The following is a 13,540-nucleotide window of genomic DNA, read 5'->3' as shown; positions in this document are numbered from 1 at the left end:
GGTTGAGTTACGCGTATTAAATCGTAGATATTCTAAGGCTAGTAAATGACGAATTTCCCATGTTTATTGAAGTCATACTCCTTCCCTATTATCTACTTCTGATATTATTTATTTACTAGGAATATAGCCATTAAAAACCATGATTTTACTATATACTCATTCTTAAAACACAGCAATGTCATGCTGAAAGAGGGGCAAAGAAGCTTTGGCATAATGGTCACATTTGCTCCTATACACCTCATAACACATTACCTAACCTAACTAAGCTCCAGGATTCTAAATCCACACTAACCTTAAGATTTATTAATTTAACTAACTAGGACTGTAAATTCACTAACCAAGACTCTACTAACCTTATTACTACCTAACCAAGACTCTACTAACCTTATTATTACCTAACCAAGACTCTACTAACCTTATTATTACCTAACCAAGACTCTACTAACCTTATTATTACCTAACCAAGACTCTACTAACCTTATTATTACCTAACTATAAGACTCTATATTCACTAACCAACTCTAATAACCTTATTATTACCTAAGTAAGACCATATATGCACTAACCAGGACTCTACTAACCTTATTATTACCTAAGTAAGACTCTATATTCACTAACCAAGACTTTACTAACCTTATTATTACCTAACTAAGACTCTATATACACTAACAGACTCTACTAACCTGATTATTACCTAACTAAGACTCTATATATAGTGAGCATATGACCGTGGACGGTGGTGGCACGAGCTGACACACGGACAGCGCACCGTCCGTCGAGCAGCAAGCGAGTCGCGACTTGTCATCGTTGGCAAACCTCACTGCCGTGACGGCGTCCGTGTGCTGGTCGAAGATGTGGTAGACTCCGGCGAACGCGTAGTTCTCCTCTATCGTGCCTCCACCTGCCATCGCTCTGCAACAACCACGGTGTAGGCAGCGAGATCACGATGGCTATCACTACATAAGCTTACCATAAAGTTCGGGTATAACATCAAGAGTGAATTAAAACAAACGTTTTTTTTTATTTATAATTGATGATATATTGATAATAATTGCATAAGTTTACTATAAGGTAAATATATAAAATATATAAGGCAACATATATTAGCAGATCATTTTATAAGCTTACCATAGAGTTCTGAACTTCATACATAAAATATATAAGGCAGCATATATAAAGTGATCATTACATAAGTTTACTATAAGGTCATATAAAATATATAACTATAACACATCATATATAAGGTGATTACTACATATGGTTACCATAAAGTTCATATATAAAGCATATAAAACAAATAAGAGTATATAATGCATCACATATAAGGTGATCAATATATATGGTTACCACAAAGTTCATATATATGGCATATATAACATAAAGCTATAGAAAGTATCATATATAAGGCTATCGTTATCCTGTCGTTATATATATAACGTTATCATCAAGTTCACATCTAAAATATATACGGTATATAACGTATCATAGTTAGTTTTCAACAAGGTATAATGATCGATTCGAAATATCGAGTCATTACAAATGGCAGACAACTTTCTATGCCCGCATGACCCATGGCCGCGAGTGCTGTGCATGCTGGGATTGATATATTTCTCACCTGCTGGCTTCAGCCTCGCTGGTAGGCGTGACACCCTCATCATGCTTCGTATCTGCTATCAGCTTCTGTGGGCTGCTGCTCCATCGCCTTCTGTTACGCGCCTCCTCACTGTCGCTCTGAAACCGCAGTACGACATATGTCCCACGTAAAGCTACACATTTTACTGGTGCTGCGACATATCAGGAGTGAATAATAATAGATCTATGATTATAGTATATCTGCAGTACGGCGTTTTAGCTTTGAGTTAGAGACATGGGGAATTTGGCACAGAATCATGCAAATGTTCAGGGACGGCCGGCAAGGGACCCAGAAGACATTAGCTGCATACTTTAGAGCACACATAATTCAGCGTGGACAGAATGCATTTCAGAATGGTACGAACGCATTAACTTCAAGAAGAATGCGACGCGGTTTATCAAACGGCCATCATTATGCGGGCAGCGTCGACGGTGATCGGCGTTCCTTTTTACGTTAGTCGCGACTGGTCGTTATATCCACGACCCACGCCATAAATTAGTTGAAGGCTAAACAGGTCGCGACGACGATGCGGACGGTTTAATACGGAGGGGTTTTGGTGACGGCGGGAGAGACAACGACAACCTCAAACCGGTACGTGTACACTGCTTTTATCCGTGTTTGTAATAAAACTGTAATTGTCACCGTTTATACAACTGTTACGTCTACTGTCTACGATCGAGATATATTCCACACTACGTAACATATCTATTATATCTATTATTATAGATAGTCTATTATAATTCACTCCTGAACATATCTTATGCAGTGACAGTTTCGGGGGGTCAGCATATATAATATTATCAGAAGTAGATAATAGGGAAGGAGTGTGACTTCAATAAACATGGGAAATTCGTCATTTACTAGCCTTAGAATACCTAGGATTTACTATGCATAACTCAACCAACTTGAGCTCAAATCGTACACAGTACATTCGCCTAGCATCGTGCAAAATCGTTTCCCCGTATACACCCGCAATCCGGAGATACAGACTAAAACGTATGACACGATTCTGCATTCTGTTGGCCGCAAAACGAATCCATAACCCGCCTAACTTGAAACAATAGGCAGCTACTAACGACTCGTGCGCACTCTTGTGCCCTTGGCGATGAGGTGTGGCTCGCTGGGAGATTGGAGCTAGAGCTGCTGGCTATTCAGTTGGCAGTGCTTGCGTGGTCTTTGGGAGTCATACCAGCTAGTAAAATATCTCAGCTCAAATATAATCCATCACCAAGCTGGTCCTTCTTCGGGGCCCGTCCTCCTCACCATAAAATTTGTTGGGTTCATCTGTTGCTTGATCGGCATATCTAATCAAATCCTGAGCCCAGCACAGAAGCCACACCCATCGCCAGGAGGCACAAATGCGCAAAAGAGTCGTTGAACATCCTACTGCCTGGATTTCTATGGCGTTGAGGGGTTATGGCATTCGTATGTCAGTGCTGACGCAATAAGAAGTGGATGTAAAATCTTTGTGGCGTACGTTATTTCTGTATGCTCGAGCCTTGCGTTGTTTTACACGAGCGAAACGAATTTTCACGACCCACAATTAATCGAATTTATCTGTGTACATTGAATCTCAAGTGTTTGAGTGACGATAGTAAATCGTAGTATTCTATAGGTGCTTGTAAATGTAACAACTTTCCTTGTTTATTGAAGTTCATACTCTGCTTCCTCCTATTATCTACTCTCATATTATTTATTTACTATGGAATTATAGCCATTAAAACCATGATCTTACTATATATCTATCTTACATAACACTTAGCAATTCATGCTGAAAACAGTGCAAAGAAGCTTTGCATTAATCTCACATTTAGCCCCCGTTCATCACACCTCATAACACGATTACCGTTAACCTAACTAAGCTCTGCATCGATGCTAAATCACACTAACCTAAGATTTTATTAATTTAACTAACTAGACTGTAAATCACTTAACCAAGACTCTACTAACGCTTAAGACTATCCTAACTCGATAGACTCTGACTATACTCTTATATACCTAACCAAGATTACTAACCTATTATACCTAACGTATATGTTATTTCTCTATATTCACTAACCAACTCTAATAAACCTTATTATTCACTTAATGAAGGACCATATATGCAACCTTAACAGACTTACTAAAAACCTTAATTCATTTACCTAAGTATAGACTCTATATTCTACGTAACCAAGACCTTAGTTAACCTTTATTGATGTAGCCTTAACTAAACTCTAATTATCACTAACTAACTCTGACTAACCTTTTATTATTACCTAACTAAGACTCTATAACAACTAACAGGACTCATCTTAAACCATATCGTACCTAACTAACCAAGACTTTACTAACCTTATTATTACCTATCTAAGACTCTATATACACTAACCAAGACTTTACTAACCTTATTATTACCTAAGTAAGACTCTATATTCACTAACCAAGACTCTACTAACCTCGAGATTCACTCTACTTCCTCTCAAGCTTGCTGTCCTGCTTTTGATACTACTAAAATAGATAATTAACATTCACATCAACATGATGTGTAGGTTTCTGGGGTTTTAAGCAAGTTAGTTGGACATGATCACACTAGTATAGACAAAAGTCACCTCGACTGGCCCCAGCCACACTGAAATACCCCAGATTTTAAGTAAACAAATTTCCCTAAACACACAAAATTGTCTGTTAGACAGACGACATTGCAATTATCCGCACATATTATCATTAGATAGCCACAGAGTAATATACTACACCGAGATCAGGCCAGCCGGCCTGCCCCTGGCAGGGATTTGTACTGACAACCATTGCAGTAAAGGTGGACGTGCTAATCAATGTACGCTAAGCTCTCCAAGAAGATCCATGGAGCTCTGTCCCTTTGAATATAACAAATATAAGTTATGAGGTAAAAATGTCAAATAGTGCATAAATTATTGACCTACCTTCCATCGGGGTTGCACAGAACTCCGTATCTCTCAGCAAGAAGCCTCGCACGAATCTGCAAGTACTGCTTGCGCAATAGTGGGTCATGCTCTGTCTTAGCATTGTCCCTCAGCAGCTGGCTTCTACGGCGGATATAAAGTGTTCCTGTAGAAAATCAAATGAGAAAATGCTTCGACTAGCATCGATCTGTAACCTATATGCAGCCAGTTAAGGGGCTACACCAGAGTACAACTACAGTACAAGTAGTGAAGTACTATAGACATCTATACTATTGACAATAGTGAATGTAATGTGTAGGTACATAGTCACAGTGTACTGTTACTACACTACCCACTGGTACTACCGAATACTGTAGTCTGTAACATTATTGTCATACAAAAAGTGTAAAACGTATTTTGTTTACTTTTATTTTTTAAGTTTTAGTCTTTTACTACTTTACTTACTAAACTGAGGGCACATTGGGGCTCTGTGCGCATTATATCTAGCATCAACAGCTAATACTTGCTGCCAAACAGCAGTCATCTTAAAAACTATTATATACGCAGAAAATAGATACTATTACTAAGACTAAGAATAAGATAATTCTGTGCACATGCTAACATCCTATGCTGATACTTTTCAGTGATAGCGGAACAATTTTGTTTAGATGGCTACCGTATCATTCACCCGCGCAATGGACGCGCAGAAATAAAGGGACACGGGAACCGTCTATAAATTCTGTAAACATAAAAGGGGCGCATCGAGCGCACGCTGACTGCTCATTTGTTCAAAGCCGAAAATGGTGGTTGTTGCGGAAGTAAGAGTGAGCTTATTCAGCTTTTTGCTGTGCTCCTCTGTTATGTTACTACCGTTGTTACCAAAACTTAATGCAAAAGTATCATTTTTCATTCATGAATATTGGTTATATTTATTATTGTGTTATGGGATTCTTTCACTTGCAATTTTGCGATTAGTTTACAGAGCACCTATTTCTAGTCAGGTGAGTCCGTAGTCATTGTTATTCGGCTCATTGCCTCATAATCATTCATACTACTACTACTCGCCACGTGTCACGTGCCATTTATTCACTGCTATTCCTAATGTTTATGTACTTTCTATTGCCTGGTAATTAGCCAAACAATAGCTTTTTTATAAATTCACAAAACCGAAGACGTGGTAATCAGAAACGCCTGCAGAACCCCACCAGTGGTGGCACCACATGTCATGGTCACACCTGTCAGTGTCACTAGATACAATAATGTAACCCAATCACAGGATAGGATATAGGGATAACCCTATCCTGTGTTTGGGTTACATTATTGTATCTAACCTGTCACCACAGCCACAGCTAATTATTCCATTAGAGAATTGGATTGGAACCACTCCGGATACCAGCACATTCAACACAAAAATCTTATTTATTGGTACTGGTAGTCTTTTAATTCCAGGGTAATCTGCCCGCCCCCCCCCACTCAATGTTATTTAGGGTACGCATATGCTCGTTCCCTCCCTTTGAAAGCACCCCCTATCTCAGGACTGCCAACATTTCTGAACCCCCCTTTCGCGGGCTTTTTGCGGGTTTTTCCTGCCTTGGAGAACCCCCTAAATCCGGAATACTACGTATAGACTGGTACCCGTTCGCCACCTTCACTCCGGTACGTATCCTTCGCTACACTGACGTAGTGACGTTAGTGTAGCGTGTGGAACTGTCGACCGGGTACCAGTCTACACTACGTAGACTAGTGTAGAGTTCAGTGAGCGAGGGGAACTAGGGACCAATATTTTTATTTTTCAAAATGAAATAATCCTGAATGAGCTTTCAAAACTAGCAGGAATTTCAGGAATTTGATCCCGGGATTTGATAAAGTTTTCTATAATATTCAAGATGAAAGAGAGAGAGGAAAAACACCCCCTTTTTAAAGAAATCTCCGGGTGAAAAGTCAAATACAGCCCCTTTTTTACAATTCTTGGGCCGGATTTTGTCGCGCGAAAAATACGTACCCCTTTACCGGAGATTTTGGGAACGCGCATGCGGTCCTTCCAACCTCGGAGTGGGGGGCCGGGGTAATCTGTAGCGGGAAAAATTTACCACCAAAAATCACCCAGTATCAGGTCTGTCTCTTGTTTCAGAATTCCGGTCAGCATCTCTTCCTGTAAGTCTTGCTATATGGCCTCCTGCCATGCTGAGGTGAATGTAGAGTGGACAGTGGAAACATTTTCAGCACTTTAATTGTGTGCACACTCGTCAACACGCTCTCCACACTCGCTCTCACCTCGCGTTGCACTTTCGATTCTATATTACATTTTTATCCCGCACTCACGTCAGATACACAGGCAACTGCACAAAAATTTTGTTGACACACCTCACAGTCCCAGTGTTGATGAGACCAGCATCTACTGGGAGTATATAATTGAACCTAGAGAAATTCCTTGTGAATTCCGTTTTAATTCTCCTCTATGACACACAATCGCACCACATCTATTTCACCTGTGCACAAACTCTCAGAAGGATTCTTTCTGTGAGGTTATGCACAGTGGTGTGCGTATGGTGAGACTGTATGTTTTAGGGAGCACTTACGTGGACTTATTAGGCAATAGAGAGTACACAAACATTTATACTTTTGTAGTAAATACAAGTAGTCTTTATTTACTATAGTTTCATTATTGAAATGACCCAAGTGCCTATGGCATATGGATTAGAGATGTGGAGCTTGTCTGGCCGGCTTTATATATGCTGAATATGGGTAGCCTTGAAGGCCTCTATGATCCTAGTGACCTTGGTGGGTCACACAGACCAGAATCTTTCATTGTAAGCTGAGAACACTCAAGCTTTTATGCAAAATTTTATTAATTTTTTATTTTCATTCTTATTCGATGGCCTAGGTTACACTAGGTGCCACCTCTGTGCATAATTATTTCTCCATATAACGTTTTGATTGTGTGCGTTCGTGTGTAGTGAGTCGTGGTCCTTTAAACACTGATGACATCCTGACACAACCAGCCCTTTCATGGTCATGTTTCTTTATTTGCATAAATTTTCAATCCGAACATGTGAATTAAATTCAGGCAGATTTTAAATTTTTCACCAAATAAGAAAAATCCTGACGTGTAATTTTTGGTGCATACTATTGTGCTTAACTGATGGCGAGAATTTTGCTTTCATACTCTGTGGTAATTGAGAAATATCCAAAATACCATATTTGCATAAAAATTCAAAATTTGTGTTGTCACATAATTAGGTGCTGGAAATTTTTTGGCTTGAGCATAGAAATACATGTCATCTGTACGTGTGAATGATTCGGTTCATCTGTCAATAAACGTTTACTCTTCATTAGAGCAAGGCCACAATTAAAAAAATCTTTGTTTGCCCTCACCCGACCCACACCCCAGGCTGAAAAGTTTAGGTAGGTAGGTAGGCTTTTTTTTTTTTTTGAGGTTTTTTTTTATACAAATTCAGCATGGTGTCTACATGCTTGGGTGTGCTTGTGTGGAGGTACCTTTTATGTTGAATGTTTGTTTTGCTTGGTACATATAATGTATTGCCTACAGATTTATATAATGTACAGTGATACAATTTGTAAAAAAAAAAGAATGGGAAAGATCAATAAAAATTGTTTGAGTCGGCCCATTTTTGGCGGGTCGGTCAGGTGAGGGCAAACAAACAATATTTTTATTATGGCCTAATACCCATGCAAAAGCTTGAGTGTATCCTTAAATGGGCTTCAATTAGCCAGCAAATCATCAGAAGCTAACTAATTACTTTACATTTTCTCCTTCATTATAGCAGTGTCCAGTGACGGTACAAAGTGTAAAGCTGAAAACTATGCATTGTAAACACATCCCCATATATCCGGCATCTCGTCTACAACCTTTCCAGGTTGCACTACGTGCAGGAAGCATTGGTTTTGGATTTGGCCTGGGCTTTCTCCTCAGTTTGTACAGTGCACCGTGGCGGGTGTTTGGCTGGTACATGATGGTCCTGTGCTTTTTTCACTTCTCCGAGTATTTCGTCACGGCGTGGATCAATCCGAGAAGTCTAAGCCTCGACTCGTTTCTCCTGAATCACAGTGTTGAGTATGGAATTGCCGTAGTGGCGGGAATAACGGAATATGTCATCGAGCTTTTTATCATACCAGGTATGATATTCCTACATATTAATATCAGAATGTTTCTACATTTAATGTTTACAAATGATACTAGGATTATAATAGCGGTTAATATACTAGAATTTTAAAAGCTGGCCACAAATGTATGACTTGATATTTATTTATATCTGTAACTGCATTTTGTAATCATATGCACTCATTTATCACTTTGGGAAATTAGTTGAGGTTCAATAACTTGTAGTTCATTATCATTTCATTGTATATAAAACTGAATGAGGATTAAATCAAGAATGAATTAAAAAAAAATTCTTTTTATTAACTTCTAATTAAGTGATTGATGTAACCGGTTGTAAGTTACCAATGCACAAATTACTCAGGACCTCACAGAAACTAACGAAAAACGTCGACGTATTCGCCATGTTACAGGTATAAAACAAGTGAGCATTTTCAGTGTGGTCGGTCTTTTGATAATCATCGCTGGGGAAGGCCTTCGCAAACTGGCGATGTTCACTGCCAGGAGCAACTTCAACCACATTATTCAGACGTACAAGGAGAGAGACCACGTGCTCGTTACCCACGGCATCTACAAGTACATGCGACATCCATCGTACGTCGGCTGGTTCATCTGGACGTTAGGAACGCAGGTATGTATGGTCGGTCTCCTCTGCTGACAGTGTCTGTCACAATGTGTTGCTCTGCAATGGCAAGCTATTTACTTTCAATTCACCAATTGTTATATATACACATCGGATAGTGTATTTATATTAGCCCGTGGTTTAATGGCAATCCATATTTTAGTATTACCCACTTCCGGGGCGCGCGCGTCTGCGCATGCGTAATAAAACAGTTTCTGTTCATGGCTACTTGCGAGTTAGCTTTCATTATGTATCATCATGGTTAATAGGCCAAAAGCCATGTAAATACAGAACACCAATCATGTTGTCGGTCAAGTAATTTCCATTAATTTCTGCGAGGATAATGTTGAGCAAGGATTATTTTGTGCTTGATCATGCCGCTGAACTCACAACTGTCTGCCTGCCCAACCTTCACGCATGCTTGTATTGCTAATCGGGCTAGTAATATCATGAACGTATCTGTATGTATGTACATAGTGGTATACTTTCTATATAGATACATTTATCGTGATATTACCTTTAAAAAATTGCCCGGATGTATTGTACCTTCCAGCAGTATCTCACGACTGTTCATCTCTCTCTCTTTGTTTTGCTTGGCAGCTGATGCTATGCAACCCTATCTGTCTTGTTGCCTACACGCTAGCCTCATGGCGATTCTTCAAGGAGCGCGTGATCGAGGAGGAGATCACACTACTCAACTTTTTCGGGGAGGACTACATTGACTATCAGAAAGCCGTGCCAACAGGGCTGCCGTTCATCAAAGGTTACCGGTGGGAGCTGTAGCAGAGAGACATGACCGAGGGTTACTGCTGGTAGCTGTAGCAGAGAGACATGACCGAGGGTTATAGGTGGGAGCTGTAGCAGAGAGACATGACCGAGGGTTATAGGTGGGAGCTGTAGCAGAGAGACATGACCGAGGGTTATAGGTGGGAGCTGTAGCAGAGAGACATGACCGAGGGTTATAGGTGGGAGCTGTAGGGGAAAGACGCTACGCTTGGCAGTGGTTAGACGTGACGAGGTTTCATGGAGATTCGGAGCTGGCCAGCTACTGACTCGTGTAGGGGGGTGTGGGAAAGCAGCTCTAGACATGTCGCATTTGTGCGTGCGTGGACCCTTGTAAATGTTCGTGCAATTGTTTTGTGATCGATTGATACGAGAGGGTCAACCAGTTTTCTACCGGGTGCGTCGAGGTAGAAACACATTTGTGTGATCATTAAAGATCGCGCATGATAGAGTTTCTGTTCTCCCCGCGTGTTGAAGTGTGGTTATCGCGGAAGGTACAGCGTACTGGAGTAAGTAGAGACACATGTACATTACCAAAATACTCTCACCTGCCTGAATGTGCAATCTGTTCAATAATGTTGCAAATCCAACGAAACTGATGCTCGCTGTGTGTAGGGCACGTGCTCTGTGAACCAGCATTTCTCAAAGGTGTTGTATGTTGTAAATTTGTGCTGTTCATAGTTTTTATCGTATATTTTTGTATGCTTGTCCTCCTTTGCGTTTAACCACAGTGTAAACCGTTGTTTAAATGACATTGTTACTGATACCTGGACCAGTGGTTCATGTTCAATGAAAGAAAGGAATATGCAAGTGCGGTTGTTACGGTTTGTGTTGGAATACGAAGGATTGCCAATAGCTGTGATGTTTAGCTAATAATTTTCGTGAGTGATATCTGTGACTAGAGGCCAAGCAATTTTAAAACTATTTATACTGAAAAAAGAACAATGTTCAACAGCCGTCATGAATTTACACATTCTAATTTCTCATATAATAAATGGATTGATTTTTCAGCTTGAATTAGTCACTTCTTGGCTTTGTTAAACCTCAATAAAACACTTTATTTATTAAGCAGAAAGCGTGTTGTTATACGTAATGCACTCGACTAGTTAATCGTGAAATAGCCTGTACGTTGATGTAAAAACTTCTAAACAAGTTGTGTTCGTCAAGGTATGACCTAATCAGCTTGGGCAAAGATTAAAATTCCTAGTCATTTGCAGTCTCCATAGCATTATAAACATGTGCTCCTAGCTGTACATGCAATACAGTTACTTCTTTTATTACAGTTACTGATTTTGGTCATCAGTTTTCATACATTGAAGACAACACCAAGAGAACTCTATAAACGTATTCGCATCTACACACATTTCGTCCACTGTTGCACACAATTGCTTTCACATTAGCTAGTAATTTCTGGTAATGCCTATTTTGTGGCAAGAGGATAGATCACTCGCCAATATTTGCAATGAGCATTCTGAGTAGGTCGACATAAATAGTAACTTTGCCACTAGGCGGCATATATAATGGCACTACCTAAAGTCTCGTCACAAACACAGAGTACTACATGTAGCAACTTCTGAAGTGCACACGTGATACTGTATATCATTCCGCCACAACGTTACAACTGAACGACTATATTTACTGTGCCGTCGCCCACGTAGTATTACCATGAACATAACTATACAATAAGATGTATAATGATATATGACGTATAGATATGTTCATGACATGAGAAATTATCGAAAAATTCACGAGAAGTTGAAAAAGTAACTAAATGTATGAAGATGTATGATCAAATGATGATTTTCCAAATTCAAGCACCTATGTTCAATCTTGGATTATACAATAATTAAATATTCCTTACTATTACTATTACAAAGTGATTACCACTACAGCAGCTTGCAACAACCTACGTATGTGGAGGCTTGCTGGCATTAAACAAACAAATCTTAAATATGTATCACTGCATATACTGATTCCATCTGAACTGCATTTTTACTATATGCAGTATTTAACATTTCTACTTTCTGTAATATATTATTAAACAAGGACAAACAGTGCTACACACATGGATACGCTAATGTTAATATTATACAAAGCTTTACAAATAAAAAATTCAATTTTATACAGCAGTGATCGGCTAGTAAGCTTTTAAATATAAGACGACATGCCTACATATACACACACAGATTCAATTCACAGTCGACAAGCTGCCGTACAACACAGGTATGTACAATCGGCTCTCACTCTTAAATCCCTTCACCCTCCCTTCTTTACCTTCCCTTCTCCCTTTCCAAATGAAAGCAGGAAAATACTCGCACGCTGGCTACTCACTGCTTTTACCCACATTTGACCCATCATATCATCTGGTCCCTCTGCACTATTCCAACACCGCTTTGCGGCAGCGAAACGCATGAGCTTGGACTTGGAAGTCTTGACGTGGACCCTTGTATATTGGTTCCTTGCTAAATGGTAAGAGCTTAATAACAATGCTTACTAGTACAGGCAGACACATATGGTCACAAACTGCGCATGGCAGACACAACGTACATGTGACCGTGTGGGGTTGCGAGATAACTTGTACACTTCCAGGTAACTAGCAGGCGATTTTTCGCACATTTCCAGAATTTTCTCGTAAAAAGATGAATGCCCGAGTACTGGTTCTACTGCTCTATTTCGCAGAGAGCAAACCTCTGCACGCATCAAACGCACAGTAGAAATGCAATTAAACACATCTCAGCTTGATGGCTAGACTTGTTCGCATAGGACACAGGTAGACTACTACAATATGCCAGTGGTTGCAACCTCCATGTCTCCATTGGATTTTAAGTGGCTTTCATTCAAAGACCAACAGCGCCCACCAAGTCCTAAATACTACGTTATATTACAAGTAAAACAGCATGAAGCTGTGGTTATGAGTCGCTAAAACATGCGCAGTTATCAGATTTCACATTGCATAGGTAACAACAATGGGACTACGCGTACCTTACCTTATAAGGAGCCCAGTTGGCAATCGCAGCTCCAGAGAAAATTAAGACCATTGCTGAATAATGCCAAACATTAAAATCTTTCCCACGTTCAACCTTCAACATCAGACTCTCCAGGCGAAATGCGCAAACGCGCGTGCCTCCACCGCACACATGCCCCCACCCCTTTCTTTGTGTTAGCTTACTCCACCACCTCCCATACCCTCCTTTACATCGGCTGATTCCTGCCACTCCCACCCCCTCCCTCACATAAGCTGAATCTTGCCCCTTACCGCACCCTACCTAAAGTTAGCAGGCACTGCAGCTGCTTCTCCTTCCCTTACGCTAACTGACACCTATCACCCTAATATCAGCTGTCTCCTGTACCCTCCAACCCCCTCCCTCATGTCAGCCATCTCCTGTACCCTCCCACCCCCTCCCTCATGTCAGCCGTCTCCTGTACCCTCCCACCCCCTCCCTCATGTCAGCCGTCTCCTGTACCCTCCCACCTCTTCCCTC

The 13,540-nt window shown here is 40.3% G+C and overlaps 2 protein-coding genes across 2 annotated transcripts in view; one reads left to right on the top strand and one right to left on the bottom strand.

The window, feature by feature from the left end:
- The window catches only part of LOC106810674 (WD repeat-containing protein 13-like), a 24,200-nt gene extending 19,040 nt beyond the window's left edge, over positions 1-5,160 (bottom strand). The window contains exons 1-5 of the mRNA XM_014814103.1: positions 4,999-5,160; positions 4,555-4,699; positions 4,072-4,123; positions 1,616-1,731; positions 722-912 (exon numbers count right to left, since the gene is read on the bottom strand). Of these exons, the coding sequence (XP_014669589.1) occupies positions 722-912; positions 1,616-1,731; positions 4,072-4,123; positions 4,555-4,699; positions 4,999-5,077 (583 nt within the window). The 5' untranslated portion in view covers positions 5,078-5,160. The remainder of the gene's footprint in view (positions 1-721; positions 913-1,615; positions 1,732-4,071; positions 4,124-4,554; positions 4,700-4,998) is intronic.
- A 161-nt stretch (positions 5,161-5,321) lies between these two features.
- Positions 5,322-11,133, top strand: LOC106810673 (protein-S-isoprenylcysteine O-methyltransferase-like). Its single transcript, XM_014814102.1, has 4 exons — positions 5,322-5,534; positions 8,412-8,670; positions 9,067-9,284; positions 9,876-11,133. The coding sequence occupies exons 1-4, from the start codon at positions 5,334-5,336 to the stop codon at positions 10,056-10,058; spliced, it is 861 nt and encodes a 286-aa protein (XP_014669588.1). The 5' UTR covers positions 5,322-5,333; the 3' UTR covers positions 10,059-11,133.
- Positions 11,134-13,540: the final 2,407 nt, after the last annotated feature.

Source organism: Priapulus caudatus, unplaced genomic scaffold (genome assembly GCF_000485595.1).
Source record: "Priapulus caudatus unplaced genomic scaffold, Priapulus_caudatus-5.0.1 Scaffold461, whole genome shotgun sequence".
Lineage (NCBI taxonomy): Eukaryota > Metazoa > Priapulida > Priapulimorpha > Priapulimorphida > Priapulidae > Priapulus > Priapulus caudatus.
Note: the sequence above shows the minus strand (reverse complement) of the source record. Positions and strands in the feature narration are given on the sequence as shown.